The sequence below is a fragment of the Lutzomyia longipalpis genome, chromosome 1 (assembly GCF_024334085.1).
Source record: "Lutzomyia longipalpis isolate SR_M1_2022 chromosome 1, ASM2433408v1".
In the NCBI taxonomy this organism is placed as follows: domain Eukaryota; kingdom Metazoa; phylum Arthropoda; class Insecta; order Diptera; family Psychodidae; genus Lutzomyia; species Lutzomyia longipalpis.
Genome location: NC_074707.1, coordinates 22453299 through 22471771, shown reverse-complemented (window position 1 = coordinate 22471771; position 18473 = coordinate 22453299). Strand labels below are relative to the sequence as shown.

The window sequence follows — 18473 nt, the reverse complement described above, 5'->3', positions numbered from 1 at the left end:
TCAATTTCGAATCAGCTGTTGTTCGAACTTGACTGACTCAGTTCATTCATAAACATTCTCATTTTCTTATCTTTTGGTGTTTATCCCGATATTTCTACAGAATTTAGAGAGAAAATAAAGTAGTTTTCACTTAAAATAATGCATGAGGCTTACACAGTGTCGCAGGCAGCAAAAATAGGAGTCCAAATTGAATGCATCACAGGATACAGTGAGCTAAAAATGTTTATAATGCTGTGAATAAATTGAAAAAAATAAAACAATTCTAATTTCAGATAATTATGTGATTTTGGGCACAAAACTCGGGCACTTGCTCATGTACTTGATTCAACAAAATGAGAGTGAAACAGAGATAAAGATGGACCTGCAATTGCTGCAGTATGATAAGAACTTCAGCAAGAAACCCATTGTGCAGATTGAAGTTATTCCGGAATATCAGCTACTCGTGAGCCTCACGGATAATCAGATAAATGTAAATGACATCAGCAGAACAAATTTCCCCCTTGTCTTTAGTGTGGTCAAGAGTAAGGGGGCGTCAGTTTTCTGTCTCAACTACAAGAGAATTAAATGCCTCACCGGGGAAACCACACTAATCGTCCGGATGTGCGTAGCGGTGAAGAGGAGACTCAAATTCTGGTGCTGGAGACACAATGACAATCAATTCATTGATTATGCACCAGACATTGAGCTCAATGATATTCCAAAGTCTCTCTGCTGGTCTCTGGATACAATTTGTGTTGGATTTAAAACTGAGTACGTTCTGTATACGCTGACAGACAAGGATCCCGATAAAAGAGATTTATTCCCCACAAGCTCATCCCGTACTGTTGATCCGTGCATAACAATAATTGATAATGATCGTTTTGTTCTTGCCAAAGATGAATTTATCATTCCTGTGGATCCAGTTGACTTGGCCGCTCAGGAGGCCGATAAGACAAAGGGTTCTGTAAAACCGGAGGATTTCACTGGTGATCAAGAAGCGTCTAAAGTGATAAAGTCTATTGCATGGACTAGCCCAGTACAGGCACTAGTGTGGGATGAACCCTTCATTGTAGCACTACTAAATGACACCGTTGAGATTAGGACACTTGATTCGGGATCCAGCAAAGAAACCCTTGTTCAGTCCATTCCAGAATTACTGAGAGCTCGATTGCTCATCCGCACTCAGAGGGGATTGATCTTTGTTGCATCTCTTGGACAATTGTGGCGCATCCAGATGACTGATATCCCCAAGCAGAGACATAATTTATTGCAGCAGAAAAACTTCCAACTAGCGCTCCAACTGACGGTAAGTTTGAGAATTTTAGAAGTTATGAGTAAATACTACTAGAGTCTGAATGAATTAGCAAATATTGACTAAATAAATTCATTTCTATTGCTAACATTGGCATGCTTCCGTATGTGGCAACACATTATAAATAACGTTTCTTTTTTGGCTTCTTCTTAAGAATATTTCTCAAGAGAGCGAGGAGGACAAGAAGGAGAAGATTCATCAGATACAGACACTCTATGCGTTCGATTTGTTTGCCAACAAACGCTTTCGCGAGTCAATGAAAGAGTTTGCTAAACTCGAGACAGACCCATGTGATGTTATTCGCCTCTTTCCGGATTTACTCCCACAGGAGAAAGATAAATCACCTTCAGTAGTTGTGGGTGGGGCAGTACTACCAAAGTTAGACGATCGTGATCTCGAGAATGGACTTTTAGCGCTGATTGATTACCTTACGGAGGTACGATTTAAAATAAGGAAGGAGCTCCAGAGTGGACCTGCTGATTCAGCGAAACCTTTTGGGAAACTCTCCCCTCTGCTCTCAATCATTGACACCACCATGCTCAAGTGTTACTTGCAGACAAATGATTCATTTGTGGCACCACTATTGCGACGCAACTATTGCCATTTGGAAGAATCCGAGCGGATACTGAAGAAGTATCAAAAATTCGGGGAACTCATTATTCTCTATCAGACAAAGGGTCAGCACAAGAAAGCATTACAACTCCTGCATTCGCAAGCTGAAGAATCAGGATCGAATCTCTACGGACACGAGCGCACCATTCAGTATCTCCAACACTTGGGCAGTGAGCATAAGGGGTTGATTTTTGAATTTGCCGGATGGGTGTTGGAAAAATACCCTGAAGATGGGCTAAAGATCTTTACTGAAGACATTCAAGAAGTGGAAAATCTTCCAAGAGCCGAAGTACTCGATTATCTGCTGAAGAATCATAAACAACTTGTTGTCCCCTACTTGGAGCACGTGATTCACGTGTGGAATGAATCCAAACCGATCTTTCACAATATTCTCATTCAACAGTATAGGGATATTGTGAAAGAATTGAAGCAGGATATGGAAATTGGTGATTCATCGAAGGAAAAGGAGGCTCATGTGAAGAATGTGAGAGCAATGTTGTTGGATTTTCTGAAGAAATCAACAAAGTATAATCCTGAAACGGTTCTTGGGGACTTCCCATACCAAGATCTCTTCGAGGAGCGTGCAATAATTCTGGGAAAGCTGGAGAAGCATGAAAAAGTTCTTGCAATTTACATTCAAATTCTCGGCGATGTTGATAAGGCTATCAAATATTGTGACGAAGTCTATGCAAGCAAGGATTCCCGGAGAGATGAGATTTTTGTATTACTCATCAAGTGAGTTAATATTCCACTTCTATCTTGTTTAGATTCCCTTATCAAAATTTACAAAAATGTGTGGAATTCTGTAAATCTTTGCATTACAAATTTCATTGTATTGTATCAAAAAAAAATCGTGATCACGGACAATTTTGGAGAGTACTTGGGGCCTAGCCATTATTCTTTTGCTTCTTTTGAGTGGGATTGTTATGTGGGTAGAGAGTACGTGTATGGATGTTTTAAAGATGGTTCTCTCTATTGAATGTCGTATTGGGGACGTGATAATAATGCTAATTTCAATTTATATTATTTACACATCACGCAGAACGCTTTTGACGCCTCCAACCTCACCTCCCTACAGTGGTGTTCCTCTCCATCCAAAATGTCTAACACCTGATATTGAGACGGTTTTGGAGATCCTCGAAAGGGATGCCAAAAAAGTACAACCTCTTGCTGTACTTCAGGTATGTTTATTTATTTTTTTCTATTTTAATTGGTTTTCTCTAATTAAAGAATCTTGATTTCTATTGGCAGATCCTTCCTGACAATATATCCCTTCTTCGTCTTCGTACGTTCTTGGAAACTGCGTTGCAACACCAATTGGAGCAGAAGAGAAAGACTCAAGTTTTATGTGGACTTCTTCATGCTGAACACCTACAAATCCATGAAGATCGCATCCAAAATGAATCCAATACAGTTGTCATCTCCGAATACAGCGTTTGTCCAAGTTGCAAGAAGAAATTCGGCAATCAAAGTGCATTTATTCGTTACCCAAATGGAGATATTGTTCATTATTCGTGTCAACAAAAATAAACATCAAGCATCTAAAACTCCAAAACTAAAGGTAATACAATTTTACATTATTTCATAAAATAAAAAAAAAACTATTTCGGCATCCTAATAAAATATCGTTATCTTTCTTTTAAAAGATACTTTTCATTTTTTTTAAACAGAATAACAAAATTAAATATTCCATTAAAGAGTATCCAATATCACAAGATTCCCAATTTGGAATGAGTACCTAATAACATATTAGTTAAAAAAAAATCAATGAGTTTTCATAAAAAAGGCTACGATATTTAAAGAGTTTGTTGATAGTTCAAGAGCCAACCTTATGTTTTATTCTGATCCATAATCTACTTGAATTATTTTGCAGCATGTTTTCTAAACCTTTTAGGTGTCTAGAAATACCCAAAAATGAACCGTAAGAGCTACGAAAATATAATCTCCAATGTTAGGAGTTTAATCTTACTGCACATTTTATTCAAATAGACAATAATTTATAAAACTAAACAAAAAAAACTGGCATATGATGCAAGTTTTAGGCAAGATTCTATTAGTACACCGGACCTAATAATTAAGAAAAAAAGCATTGTAAAATGAATTAAATATTTTTCGGCTGGTTTTAGTGCTCAATGAAAAATACTTAATGAGTAACAAACTCTTTAGAATCGGGTATAATTTTTCTTTTAAAATGCAATTCTTATAGAAAAAGCAACATTCTATCCTTTCAATCATCATCTCTAGTGAGAATTCGCACGTATGATGCTTGAAAACCAAATCTAGGGATAGCCAAGAAGGGAAACCATTTGATAATGAAAAGGGATGTGTTGATGTTATTGTTGAAAATCCATCGAAAAATAATACTTCCATAGATGAGTGTTTCGAGGATGTAAATTACGAATCCTACAACAAAGCGACTCCACCAGGACATTTCCTTGTACGTTGGACTATATCCATCATTTTCCGGATATTCCAAACAATTTTCCGGAGAATTTTTGTAGCGCTGAATCTCCAATGATTGCTCTTCTTTGCCGTAGTAGTATCCGGGTACTCCAGCAGCACGATAGGTGAGGTATGTAAAGGCCGGAGTAGTTAGGAAGGGATTAAAGCACCATAGACCTGAGATCATGGGCTGAACCATCTCATGAAATTTCTGTGGATGATTCTTAAGGCAAGGTGCTATTACATCTGCAACTATAAGCCGTAGTCTAGGTAGTGTTGTGCTCAGAGAGTCTGTACAAACGTTGTATTCATTTTCTATGCCCAACATATAGCCAATGACTCGCCAAAAATGCACGAGAGCCTCAAAATTCTCTCCATCCTCCCGAATTCCCATCATCTTTGGCTGTACAAGAACAAATCTGCAAGAAGACGTTAAAATGTTTGTCAAATAAAAGCTCGTAAAGGGATAAGAAAATATCGTAAAATTACCCTAGAAAACCAAATTGTGTTAGGGCCATATCTTTTTGCGTAACCATCCCCATACCGTGCTTTTGAGCATATTTCGAAGCTCTTATATGCTTCTTTCTCACAGCCACAATTGATCTGTAGCATCTAAAAAAAGAAAATCATTACAAGACATTTATTTCCATTGCAAATGTTTCTTTTTGCAAAAATTAAAACTTTACTTGGAATTCACATCTGGATTTGCCGAATAGAAGTTAACATTATGCAGTATGGTGGCCAAGTAACGTCTATATGCAGTTTTTGGTGTAGATGACTGTTTTGTGCATATTAGCACATTGAGGATGGTCTGAATGGCCAAAATACATATCAAGCCAGTTAAATTGGAGATAAAGAAGCCATAGATGTTGTCAAAATAGAATTTCCTCGCCCTGAAAGTAGAATTTCATTGTAAATTAGCGTGCGCGCAGATGCATTATGCGGGAAGAATTAACGGACTTTTCTCTCTTCATTGTGCACAATTCACAAACGCGCAATTTTCTCACAATGATCTTTCGCATGAATATTCTTTCGCAAAGAAAATAGATCATCACTGAGAAGTGTAAAAAGGCATCATTGAGAGAATTTTTTTTAACTGTAATGTTCATTTTTCAATGAAACAGTCTGCTGGTACTTGCTTCACCATAATGTTCCATTTGAGCACACTTTTATTGATTTTCAACCAAGAGTCTTAAAGATTTATTTTTGCAAAACATCCGCAATAAACAATAACTAGAGCGTATTTATCAACTCTCGAAGCAATTTGATTGATTTGTTTACCTGATTTAATTATTAGAATTGAAAAAAAATGAGAAAGTCTTTTATCTATGTTTAATAATTAAATCCAAAATATTTTAATATAGGTAAAATTTCCCAGAAACTTGTATTACAGGGCATAATATAAACTTTATATTCCCATTTGCCCGCAAGCGAGATATTTTTTTTTCACTTTAATTTCAGGCCTCTCCAAGAATCATATAAAAATAATTCATAAGAAACTTTTTTTTTATCGAGAATCTAAATACTTCTAACGTTCTAACCAACAGGCGCAAATTTTTTCCGTACTCCCGAAAATCCCCTAAAAAATGGCCTTTAGCATAAAATCTCATTTTTTGCAAACCTATATGTAATATGAAATGAAACATAAACAAGACAATAAACAACCCATTTGTAAAAACCACATTAAATACGACCAAAAAAAAATCTCAAGAAGCAATACCAAGATGAGGTGAAGCAAAAAAAAAAGAAAAACACTCATACTTGTCGGGAGAACCTCAAATTGAATTCATGTAGCATCAGAGGCTATAACCCCTTTTTTGTTTCTATTACCTAGTTCTTGTTTTTGATTGTTCTTGTTCACATTTAGCTTTTTATATTTTTTTTCCTCACTTTTTTTTTAATTAGTTTTATTAATGTGATTTATCACTTATTTATTGGCCTTGAGGAGATATTTTTAATTTATTTCGCTATGGTTGCAAAGAGATCGTAAAACTTTAAATTGTTTTCTGCAACATGGACGTTTTTTGTAAAAAATTATTACAAAGGCAAATGTTTTATGTTCCTATCAGTACGTAAAATTGTATGTTTTTTATCGGGATTAAGAAAAATGCATTAGGTATGCTGATAAGAAATGGCCTAATAATGGTTTCTTTATGGGCTCTCATTCGAGGAAACATTTTGGATAGGTTCAAAAATGAATAAGACATCGCTAAAAGGATTTCTCTTTTCGATTAGGATTAATTAAAAAAAGCCGGCAAAGATTTGCCTAAATATCGATCATTCGGTCTTATTTTTTTATTTCGCTGAGTACGTTCTTTTTATATACATTTCAAAGATTTTTAGAATTTTTTCCTAATTATCCAAAATTATCAGACCATCACTTATTACCAATTATAATAAATCACCCAACATATTAGCATGTATGTGATAATCAATTTTAATAGAATATTTTCTGCAATACGATTTCAGATCATAAAATCTCTTTTTACACACCTAGCCGCAATTTCTTTCTACCTACCATTAAAAATAAAATATTAAGATAAAATTTATTCAATAAAATCAAGCTCTTATAGAAAAGATCCAATTAAGAGAAAAAGCATTTTTTTAAACTTCCATTTCCTACATACTTCCAGGAAATGATTCACATAGACAGCCCTTTGGGGAAAACCCCAAGATAAAAAAATTTATTCAAATTGCATCTTGCAAGTTTCATGTTGAATATTAAATTGATTTTAAATTATGAAGCCACGAGCTAGTCTAGCAACCTTTTTCTCCTCTCACGAGATTGACCCACGAAAAGTTGAGTCAAAGAAACCATCACCGCACTTGCGACAGAAACTTGATTTTCCAAAAGTATACTGAATGCGTTTTCTTTATACACACTTCTTATGCACTTTCTTGTGGCTCAATTCTCAGTATTACATGCATTGGTGGTGAATAAAATATAATTTTTGACTCATACACACTGGCAAAAATCACAAAATGCAATATTGAAAGATGTAAAGATTGTTTCGCACTGTTTGTATATGAGTTTACTGACCTCTCAAATTTGACTTTGTCGTAGAAGGAGGGTAATTTAATTTCGTATGAATCCACATCAACATCTACTTCTTTTTTTGCACCATCGTTTAGAAGTCGATTGAGGTACTGGTGGGCTTCTGATTGACTTTCATTCGCTGTAAATTGTAAATTTTAGAAATTAAATACTTAAAATCACAAAATAATTTTTCGTTGTAAGTGAAAGCGTATATAGCCAAAGAAAATCATTTTTGCAAAGAGCATTCTCTGTGATCTTCCATGCAAGAAAAAACCATAAAAAATGAATTTTGAATGCAAAAATGATGAGTTTTGTTGCAGAATCATGGTGTTTGCATGTTGTCCCATTTGCAGTTTCTAATATTTAACTACGCAAAATATAGATGCAAATTGTCCAATGAGAAGGGGGTATCGCGTAAAATTGTAGTTATATACTATTTTTAGTCTCAGTGCATCTGTATTAATGTATCTAAGCGTTATTCTAACATTCTTACAATCACACATATCACTCGATTTCCTTCATGAATATAATTAGGGTGTAGTAAAAAGTTTTATGATCGTTTCTTCTGGTGAAATTAAAAAAAAAATAATTTAATTTAATTATTTAAAAACGTTAAACGAAACGTAAGGTAAAATTTAACAAAACAAAGCTTTGATTTAACATTTTGTCTAAGCTAAGAACAAAAACAAATTGTTTATCTGATTATGTTTACCTTTTTTTATTCACTAATCATTTTTGTAAGAGTTTCTTTTACTTTTTTTTTTAAATAAAATACAATTGTCTTCTACTATATAATTAAATTAACCTTGCACAGTATAGCTTCGGTTTACCCGAATTCATCAGATAATCAGATTTATTTTTATTAACTAAATCTAAGTTAAATTATAACCATAGGCGGGGCTTAGATGCACGGTTGCTTTGAAGAATACATACTTTTCAACTTTGTGAAGTGATATCTTGATACGAAATGCACCTGAACTAAACAAAATAAACTCATATTCCTAAGAAAAATTATATCAAAACTTTTTACTCAACGCAAGTACAACGTTAAAAGCTTTATTCCATTACGAGCCATAGGAAGTATGTATTATGTGAAATCAAATGGGCAGTGACTGGTGGTGTCGTCAAAAGATTCAAGATCACATATTGACAATATATATTGAATGTGTGAACATCCCGAAGGCAGAAAAAATTATCTTTAGGCAAATATGAGGAAAGAAAGAGTTGTCTGTAAATATTCTCTAGAGATTTTTGCACTCCAAAAGGTGATTTTCGGTGCGTGACAAGAAGTCAAAAAAACCATTCAACACACAAAAAAAGAACGAGTAAAAAAGTGAAAGTACAAATCACTTAATACAGCCACATCTTTCTCTCATCCACATAATACTATATTCAATATCTCTGAGATTTCACTATTCCCCCAAAAGAGACGTCAAGACGACATGAAAATGATCACAGAAAATTCTTGATTTTCCACAGAAAATCCCAATGAAAAATTCAACTAACCATCACCAGAACTATATCCATTGGCAAATGTATGCATTTTGCATTAGCAATTTCTGCACAGAGTTGAGATCAACGAGGTTTTTTGGGTCACACACAGTTGAATTGAAGAAAATCAATTCCGCGCGATCGGTTGTGTAAGCAAGAGGGGCACGCGATGTGTTTGGGAATGCGGCCGAGGCACAACTAAAAAATACTCTGAGAAGTCGCGCGAATGATCCCAACAGCGGATCGCGCTATTAGAATGTGATCACTGTGAGAGGCGCGCAGGTTGGTGCGAGAGTTGGGTAATCGTCAAGTAAATATAAAGGCACCTTACTGGTTTCTTCATTTTATAAAATGCGCCTTTGGAGGGGAAGTGCTGCGATCACGAAGCACGCAACGATTTTGATCTTGGTTGTGAATTAATGCATTGCATCAATTTTTACAGTCGTTGACTGTGTAAAATTTGCTCGTTTAACTCCGTCAAACTACACGTAAATAACTTTTCTTTCAAATGAACATAATACCACAGCATACATATAAAAGTATTTTATAAAAACTTACCTACTAATTCACTTGTTGGAAGTATTTATTCGTAAACTCTGCTCTAGGAACTCGAGGCTACACTGAGATTTCGCATATAAATAATGATTTTTTGCACAAATAATACAACACCGATATTAGCTTGAACCCCTAATTCCTCTTCCATACTCTCTTTTGAATTATTAAAAAAAAAAATATTATTTTAAGATTTTTATGTTTCTTTTTTTTTGAATTAGGTACTATTTTAAATGTTTAGTAGACATTTTCCGTGTAGATTATAAGATCTAGACCTATAAACATTAGGTATACAAAATTTTAGCATCTTGGCTAAAAAGTAAGAAAGCCGGCTAATTAAATAAATGCTTGTTTAATTGCTTTAATTGTTTAGGGCTTTACTTGTTTTTTTTACGTTTTTCCTAATTGCTATATTTAACGCATCTAAATTTTGTTTTGTTTACAACGATAACCTTTTTTTTAGATTAGGTAGTTAATTTTACTGTTGAAAAGTACCAAATGTTTAAAATTAATCTACAGCTACTTTTTTTTAACGAGTGTTAAACTATTTTCAGAATTATTTAAATTACTCTCGAAATGACATTTATCCTATGACCCAAAAAATTTTAAGAAAAATATTAAAATTTTATAAGCTCTTGTTTTTTTTTAAGAAGATTAAAGTATTATGAAATATATTTTTTCGTATCATTAAAAAATAATTGAGGAAGTACTTAACTGTTATATTAATTCAACTCTTTTGTTGACTAAATAAATTATTTGCAAGGAAGTCAAAAAATATTACATAGCATCTCTTTTATAGGCTCCAGCGACGATTTGGTAGAAGTATGTCAAAACTTTAATATGTAGGGGAGAGCGGGGTTAAAAAAGTCACTTAAGGGTTTAGAAAAAGCTCAAAATATCATATTTCCCAAACAGATAAAGCGAAATGTATAGCTCATTTCTTTAGGATATTTCTTGCCCTACAACTCTTTCTAAGATCATTTTGTTCTATCTAGATAGGAAATATGATATTTTAAGCCTTTTCCAAACCCTTAAGTGACTTTATTAGCCCCGCTCTCCCCTAAAATAAAAAATGAAAAATTTATTTTAATTTGGGAAAAATCGTATAAAATCACAAAGCCTTCCCGGCGGCGGCGTCCCCCAAAATCGCTCCCAAAAAACCGCCCAGAAAGAGCCCCAAAAACACCCGGAACACACGTCTCCATCTTTCACAACCCCTCCTGGGGCAGGAAAAGCCGGAAATTTGCACCAGAGCGGAAAAAATTGAGTTTTTCCACAGCCGCCAAATGGATTCGGCGCAGTGTCGCGGTGGGAGCCGAATTGTACGAAAAAAGTATAAAAAAAAGTGTTTTTGCCTCAAGATTACCCCAGAAGCTCCCAGGGGGCCCTCGGAACATCTCCGGCAACTTTTGGAGCCTCAAAAATGAGTTTTTCTCATTCGTTCTGCTAAAAGTTTAGATACTCTTTTGGTACGCGTACCAATAGTTTAGATGTTACCCGGCTGAACCAATGTATGCTTTTCGTTAAGTTTCCGTCAAGTAACACAATCTCTGTACATTAATAATCACAGCTATTGTGTTTTACTTGGAAAATCTTCTATGATCACTGGTATCTTTTGTACACCAATTGATTGTGAAGAGCTAAAGTGAATTTAAAAAAATGTACAAAAGGAATTTGAATTTGTTAATAAATTATTTAACAAAATGATATTTAAGTTTTTTTTCTTTTTAGGCCATAGATAATGTATGTCAGAATAATTCATTAACTTTATTAATGAAGTGGAGTGGGAATCTTTGTACGGGACAGTTTTAAAACTTCCTAGATCAAAGTTCTGAGAGCGCGGTCCGATATATTTTATCGTACTCTTTTTGTCAAGGGTGTTTCCCTTTTTTTAATGCACTTTCGACTGAAAGTCGTGAATCAGCCTAGGCTATTCATAGAAGATTCCCGACAGAACAGTTGCATCCTCTTTAAATTTTTTTTACATCTTCCTTTCTTTTTTTTATTAATCTTAACTTTTTCTTCATTGCTTTTTCTTACCGCGGACTATGTAAGAGGGGAATACCCTATTTCTGCGGATAAATAAACAATATCAATATCAATTAAATACGTACCATTTAAAAAAAAATAAAATTATAATTAATTGTTTTACTTTTAAAAAGCCAAGAAAGTACATTTTTACATATTTTCAATAAAAACGATCTTTAAGATGTATAAAGTCTCGTGTAAAGTTCATTAGGCCTAAAAATTAGCATAATAATATATAAAAATTAATTTACTCAGCCTATTCAGCATACTCAACATAGCACAAAGTGAAGTGTTAACATGAAATTCCATGGAATTCTAAGCTGGTCAGGGTTTATCGCGGAATTCTTTTCACGGTGTGTACGATTATTTATTAATCACAGTGTTCTGGGGGAATTAAATGTATTTAAATGGTCAGAGAATAAACAAAAAATGCTTTAGTATCATGGACAATTTGTGCGGCGTTTGTTTTCAGCAGGTTGAGGTAAAATCCCATCTCCTTTTTAGCGAGTTTATTGATTTTCTGCTCCCTTGTCCTTCCACGGACATGTTCTTCACTTTTTTTTCTTGCCTCCCTTTGCCGTCCTCTCCGTCTTCGGCTTGTTTTCTTTTCTCTCCCCAGCTTCGCTGGTGAATCTTTTTTGCTCTCCTTGCACTGTGCGCGCCGAAGGAGGGGAGACAAAAATAATACATCGAAGCTGGGCAGAGGAGGTATAATACAAAAAAAAAGCCTCGAGACCCACAAAAAAAACATACATCTTCTCTAGAAAGAAAAACGAAGAAGGAGCGCAATAATAATACAAACAAAAAAAGTGCTGTAAGAGCTTCGCTTTGTGATGTCTCTCGATAAAAGAAGTACGCTGAAGAAAGACGACGAGAATTGATTCTATCGACGATTCTTCGGGGCATTTTCATTGGCGTTAGACCATAAAATTCCGGGCTGTTGCTTGAAAAATTCCCCCAAAAAGGATTTGTGCATTTTCCAGTGATTTCTCGTTGTGTTTTCCAGCAACTGTATCAAGTTCCTGGCTATCCCGCACCATCGTGTCTCAAGTGCTCTGAGCAATTGGCAGCAAAGGGGCTACACAGTGGAGCGGCTTCACAGCCAAGGAGCATTGACGGCGGCGGAGGAATTGGAAATTCAGTAACTGCATCTACAGCACCCACGCCCATACATCCACCACCAAATATGAATGGAGCAACAGTGAGTTTTCCTAAAAATAAGGATTATTCTCAATCATAAACTATGTTAATTTGGTATTTTAAGGAAACGCAACAATCCCAGATTCATCAAACCCCCAAAAAGCACGAAAATGTGAGTCAATTATCTCTTAATACTTTTATGTTAATTAATTAATTTAATTTTTTAATATTCTTCTAGTTACCATTTGATTTGGAACAAACTCTCCAGAATATCGATGCAAGTATCTGCATTAAAATAAATTTTATTTTATATCTGTGGCATAATTGGAAATTATTTTCTAATTTTTCAGAATGATCTTCTCTTCACTGACGAAGGTTCCTGTCCACTATGCTCAAAAACATTTGGAAGGAAATCCTCCCTCCTCAACCACATAAGAAATCACTCAGCAGAAAAGAAATACGTGTGTTCATTTTGTCAGAAAGGTAATGCGAAAAATATTCATTATTTAACTATTAATCCTTTTGAATTGCATTTAGCTTTATTAGCAAGTTGAGTGCATGTCATTTATACTTTACCTATGGTATATGTTAGAAGCTATGCAATGGTGAAAACCTGTTCTCCATATCTTTGCCTTCTCCACACCACACATTGATTTGGCGGGAGTTTTCATGTGCACGATGGTGCACTCCAAAGCATAGCACCTTTCTGTTGGCAAACTTTAACTCTCTTGCTCATAATTCACTTCATTTCATTTCAGGATTCACCCAGGCAGCCAATTTGCGCAATCACGAGAGGATCCACACAAATGAACGGCCATATGTTTGCATTGACTGTGGGAAAGCTTTTACCCAGGTCAGTTAATCACATAAAATTAAAATGTGGAATAAATAACTAATTCATTCCTCTCCTTAATTTTTGTACAGGTAACAAATCTTAACAACCACCGACGTCTTCACACTGGAGAACGACCATTTGTTTGCATTGAGCCTGACTGTGGGCGCTCCTTTGCCCAAGTGACGAATCTCAACAATCACATGAAGACGCATCACAAGGTGCAGCAATATGTGTGCAATCAATGTCCCAGACGATTCATCCAAGTAAGCCAACTCAATCAGCATCTAGCACTCCATACCGGCATCCGGGGTTTCATGTGCCCACAGTGTCCGGAGAAGACGTTCAAACAGCAATCCCACCTGCAGCAGCACCTCAGGACGCATGGGCTGGAATTTCCATACGCCTGTGGTCGTTGCGAGGAGAAATTTGTGCAATTTGTCCATTTGGAGCATCATATGAAGATGCACGAGGAGTATCGATTCAAATGTACAATGTGCAGTTCGGCATTCAATCAGGAGGCACTCCTGAAGAAGCACATTCAACGTCATATCGATGGGCGGTACATTGTGTGCCCCGTGGAAGGATGCAATGAAGGATTTACGGTGAAGCACCATCTTACACGTCATATGCAAGCCCATCATTCCATGACAAATCATCCTAAGCGATTATCCGTTAAAAGGTGAGATTGCAAACTTATTATCATAACCTACGCATAAATCATACATTTTATGCAGTTTTATTATACTAACTAAAAAGGATTAAATTATTTTTTTTATTTTGTTGCTTGTATCAGCACTTGTTGTATAAATCTATAAACTGGTGAAATTTTATCCAATTTGAACCAGCAGCAGAGTCTATACCCTTACCGCGAAGAAATAATGAACGACACTCGAGATTTCTCCACGCGAGAGCCTTGTTTCCAAATCCTGATATATCCGGTCGTTCGCGAAGATGAATGATCTGCTCCATTAAAATAAATTTTTATGACAAGTGCTGATCTAAACCTCGAATTGATACTAACTCTAACTCTAAACGATCTAAGAAATCTCTACCTCTTTGGTTTTTTTTATAATGAGAATCGTTATTCTTTTAAGAAAAAGAAATATTGCAAAGCTACGCTTACTTTAGTCCTTTTGCATCTTCACTCTTCATTTCAAAAAAACAAAAATATTATACAAAAAAAGTATTGTAGAAAGAGTTGATTTTGAGACATTCAATGTTCGCCTCTCGTTCGAAGGCTGAAAATGTCGTCCTATTGTAGATCGGCAGCATCGGGAAAGTACAGTTGCTACTTTGAGAGTTGTGAGGAATCATTTGGGGATGCAGATACTCTCAATGAGCACCTGAGAAGTATCCATGGGCTGTCGATTCTCAAGAATGAAGGAAAACGCATCAAGGCAGAAGCTACTGCAATGGAAGAGTTGAAGAATGCAGCTGCTGCTGCAGGAAATCTCCTTGGAAAGAATGACATTGCTGGACAAAATTTTGCCATTCAATTCGCTGCAGCTACCGCTGGGGGACTTCCATCGCAAATTTGTGGACCGAGCAGTGAACAACATGGGGGTGTCAGCAATAAACGGGTACTATCCGTATCTGAGATGCTAAGCGTGTCGGAGAATGTGAGAAAACAAGTGGAGCGCAAAGCTCAAATAGGACTCGATATGCAGGTGATATAGTGATGAAAAGTGAAAGTATTGTACTGATTGGATGTCTTTTTCTTCTTTTCCCATTCTCACACACATGAAATTTGTCATCAAACACATTACCAAAAAAAATTGATGGTGAATTATGTGAAAAAAAAATCCAAAATAGATTAAATGCGAGAACTTCCTATATCCATCCACTACACAATCGAGGTCTCAGCATGTGATTACCTCCCAGGCGCACACAGCGTTCCCCTTGATGGCCAATGGAGCTCCTGCGATTGCTGGTGTTGTGGACAGTGTGAATGCAATGATGAAACTCGTGTGCCATATCTGTTTCAACATCTTCAAGAGTCCCCATTCTCTGGCGCGACATATCCAAAAATTCCACAATTAAACAACCATAAATGGCGCGCGACTGAATTTTAACTAAACAACAGAAATACCTGCACTGCAAGGAGCTGAGCCCATTATTTTGTTACGGATTTTCTTTTTGGGAACTGAGAAGAAAGCAATTTGAGGTGAGAAATTTGCAAATAAATTATTAGAATTTGGCCAGGAGCGCCCTGAATACGTGCAATTGGTTGCCTTTTTATTTTGTCTAACAAAAATTCAGTACATTCAGCACGTTGAAAGAGTTTTTCTATTTTCTTTTACTAATTTTAATTATTTTTTAAAAGAAATTTATGTATAAGAAAGGATTTCGTTCCTGTACAGCTATGCATTTCTACACCGTTGGTCCGATTGCGATGAAATTTGGTACAGAGACTCCTGACACCAGGCGGTTTTTACCAACGATATTCGTTTTCCCCCCAGAGCCCCCCTTCGTAGCGCCCCCATATAAATTTCACGATTTTTTGACTACTTTTTGAATTTGGCGCCCATTTTGGTACATTTTGCTGAAGAGAAAATGAGACGGTGCACGTCACTGATACTGTCTCCCTCCCACAATTAGTTTTTCGCAGTTTTCTCGCGTTTTTTGCCGAATTTCCCAGCGAAATTACGTTTTTTGTGACCAGGAAGCGACGCCGCGTCGTTTGGCGCTGCCAGTTCAAAACTCTCAAAATCCGCGCCAAAAAAAGTCGTGCAAATTCCGCAAAAAATCCGGGGAGTTGCGCCACCAAATTTTTACTGAACGTTCTTTGAGCCCCCCTGAGCCACCCGCCAACTTTTGGAGCTCCAAAAATGAGTTTTTTCATGAAAAATTAATTTTTTAAAATGTTTTTCCACACGTTCCACACAATATGGGTATGTGTGGTAAATTCTACACGTTCCACACTCACCCCACCACAAAACGCAGAGTGAGACGAAAATATTTTTCCGATTTTTCCTCATGCCATCTCGTATAGCCGAGACACTCAACAATTTCTTTCGCCATCTCGTTTATGTATCACGAAACGCGATTTGGCGGCAAAATTAAATTTATCTTTGTACAAATTACATCTTAAAACTCGAGAAATTCTAAAGATCTATGTTTATTGAAAAGATGAATTAATAATTATGAGCGAGATGTTAATGTTGATGACCCTTCCTAGTAGCAGAACTCTTCTCGCCCTGCATATGCCATACAATGTGAAATTCCTCGAAGAAAAATTTGCAAAGGAAAGAAAATAAAATGATCTATTGCATAAATTGATGCATAATCTTAATGCCTAGCTATTTGTAGGTACAGAGAGAGCAAAATACTGTGCAAAAGGAAATCGCGAAGATAAAAAAAATTAGAATGATGAGAATAACGGGTTTCTCTTGTACTTTAGCATTGATGTCCATTGTTCTTCCTGGAGACCACCGAGGAAACCGCATGTCCGCGTCAGTAATTTGCTAAGGAAGCCACAATCTTTGTAGATTTTCTTCCAAACAGTTTACAATAAAATTAATTTGTGCTCTGAAGAAATGATTAAAATGATCCTCATCACAGTTAAAATGATGATTTTACTGCGATTCACCTTTAATTGATATTCAGGTGAATATAAATTTTCCTTCAAATTTCCGCATTTAAAGATTCTTGAAGATAATAATTATTTATAAAATATTGCTTACTAAACCTTGAAGAGGATTTTAGATATCGTTGCTTTCCTGCAAAATTTTTAAAGATTTTTTTTTAATTGATTAACATGCTAAATATGATTCAGTTGGTGTAACGAGTACCATACTGCTTAAAAATTATGCTTCTTGGTATATTTTAGTGGTCTGGAATTAAGTGGCAGCATTAAGAGTATAGTCTGTTCTGTGGCCACATTGCCTCTTTTCAATGCCAACCACACTGAAATTGTACCATTCTTTATATTAACGTGGCCATGAGTTGCACAGCAATTGATCAGTTGATTTGCGTCCACGAGAGGTGGAATTGCGAGAGGCAATAAGACGAGGGACTTTGCGAGATTCTTGGCAACAATGCGGTGGCGATGGAGGAATTCTGTGTGGGTGTCAATAAAATCGTATATTATGCTGTTATAGATATTGTTTAATGCGCGAGAAATTCAAAAATCAAGCAATTGTACTGACAATTGACAAATATACGGCACTCGCTTAATAGCGAAAAATCTGCCTCAGATACATAGAAAATTTATAACATACACATGTGATAAGAGTCGAAAAGTAAGGCAAGAAACTCTTATATTATTGAGATTATTTAAGACAATTACGAGAAACATAGATAAAGGAATTTATTTGTTTCTGTATGGAAGAATCGCTCATTCGAGGAAACAATCAGGACACCGATAATCTTGTAAAATAGAGAATCAAAAGAAATCACCAAAAAGATTTCCACTTACCACTGGGATCAGTTGGAAAATGCCAGCGAGGATTTTCTCAAAATTGCGCAGAATAAGTAAAACGAAACGTCTCGTGGCTCTAAAATAAATCTAGATCAACTTAATTTATTGAACAATTACAATATCTGCGTGAATTGGTGGTAAAATCATATATACGAATAGACGCAGTAAAGTCAGCAAAGGCATGAAGAATGGAAAAGTGGGGGATGAAATTAATGGATGTGTGGTGGGTTTTATCGCGCGCGAGCTCTTTTTCTCAAGGCACAATCATGATGCACTTCTTGCTTAATTTGATTGATGCATATATTTATCGAGGAATTTCCTCTAAAGTGCACTCTATGGGTTTCTCGACATGCAAATGGCACATCTTGTCGTGTGTCTCGTGAGGCTGGTGGGACGGTGGGCGCAGAGGGGGCCCATATAGGTGTTGCGGGGATACAAGAGAACAACTTGATAAATGGTTGGTGAATAAATAAAACCAACGACTATTTGTGAAACTCTCAACTGGCAATTATTATTTATTTAAATCCCACACTTTTGTGCAGAAGGCAAGATTTTTGTGGTATGGTATAAAATATACGCAGACAGATCATAGATTGTTGCTTACAATTCCCTTCGGATCGTTCCA

The 18473-nt window shown here is 35.9% G+C and overlaps 3 protein-coding genes across 6 annotated transcripts; 2 read left to right on the top strand and 1 right to left on the bottom strand.

Annotated features, from left to right (window-relative positions):
* The first annotated feature begins 13 nt into the window (after nucleotides 1-13).
* Nucleotides 14-3548, top strand: LOC129797129 (vam6/Vps39-like protein). The gene is made up of 5 exons (XM_055839447.1): nucleotides 14-208; nucleotides 273-1285; nucleotides 1446-2638; nucleotides 2946-3084; nucleotides 3155-3548. Exons 1-5 carry the CDS (start codon nucleotides 139-141, stop codon nucleotides 3431-3433), a joined length of 2694 nt encoding a protein of 897 aa, XP_055695422.1. The 5' UTR covers nucleotides 14-138; the 3' UTR covers nucleotides 3434-3548.
* LOC129797131 (uncharacterized) lies at nucleotides 3362-9191 on the bottom strand. The gene is made up of 5 exons (XM_055839453.1): nucleotides 8889-9191; nucleotides 7386-7521; nucleotides 5032-5238; nucleotides 4835-4957; nucleotides 3362-4764 (listed from the first exon to the last, which is right to left on the bottom strand). Exons 1-5 carry the CDS (start codon nucleotides 8923-8925, stop codon nucleotides 4131-4133), a joined length of 1137 nt encoding a protein of 378 aa, XP_055695428.1. The 5' UTR covers nucleotides 8926-9191; the 3' UTR covers nucleotides 3362-4130.
* A 2592-nt stretch (nucleotides 9192-11783) lies between these two features.
* On the top strand, nucleotides 11784-15651 carry LOC129797130 (gastrula zinc finger protein XlCGF57.1-like). 4 transcript variants are annotated; one of them, XM_055839449.1, is made up of 9 exons: nucleotides 11784-11934; nucleotides 12460-12654; nucleotides 12718-12765; nucleotides 12832-12870; nucleotides 12944-13076; nucleotides 13352-13446; nucleotides 13518-14107; nucleotides 14690-15095; nucleotides 15241-15651. In XM_055839449.1, the coding sequence occupies exons 1-9, from the start codon at nucleotides 11851-11853 to the stop codon at nucleotides 15466-15468; spliced, it is 1818 nt and encodes a 605-aa protein (XP_055695424.1). In that variant the 5' UTR covers nucleotides 11784-11850; the 3' UTR covers nucleotides 15469-15651. The 4 variants fall into 4 exon arrangements, with proteins under 4 accessions (XP_055695424.1, XP_055695425.1, XP_055695423.1 ...); XM_055839450.1 differs by having other exon boundaries at nucleotides 11785-11934; nucleotides 14666-15091; XM_055839448.1 differs by having other exon boundaries at nucleotides 11785-11934; nucleotides 14666-15095.
* Nucleotides 15652-18473: the final 2822 nt, after the last annotated feature.

Coding starts and splice junctions, on each gene's coding strand:
- LOC129797129 (XM_055839447.1), top strand. CDS start 139: ATGCATGAGGCTTACACAGTGTCGCAGGCAGCAAAAATAGGAGTCCAA. Junction 1,286..1,445: donor AACTAGCGCTCCAACTGACG/GTAAGTTTGAGA, acceptor CTTCTTCTTAAG/AATATTTCTCAAGAGAGCGA. Junction 2,639..2,945: donor ATTTTTGTATTACTCATCAA/GTGAGTTAATAT, acceptor CACATCACGCAG/AACGCTTTTGACGCCTCCAA.
- LOC129797131 (XM_055839453.1), bottom strand. CDS start 8,925: ATGCATACATTTGCCAATGGATATAGTTCTGGTGATG. Junction 7,522..8,888: donor TGGATATAGTTCTGGTGATG/GTTAGTTGAATT, acceptor TACAATTTACAG/CGAATGAAAGTCAATCAGAA. Junction 4,958..5,031: donor AATCCAGATGTGAATTCCAA/GTAAAGTTTTAA, acceptor TTCTTTTTTTAG/ATGCTACAGATCAATTGTGG.
- LOC129797130 (XM_055839448.1), top strand. CDS start 11,851: ATGTATTTAAATGGTCAGAGAATAAACAAAAAATGCTTTAGTATCATG. Junction 11,935..12,459: donor TTTGTTTTCAGCAGGTTGAG/GTAAAATCCCAT, acceptor TGTGTTTTCCAG/CAACTGTATCAAGTTCCTGG. Junction 12,871..12,943: donor AAACTCTCCAGAATATCGAT/GCAAGTATCTGC, acceptor CTAATTTTTCAG/AATGATCTTCTCTTCACTGA.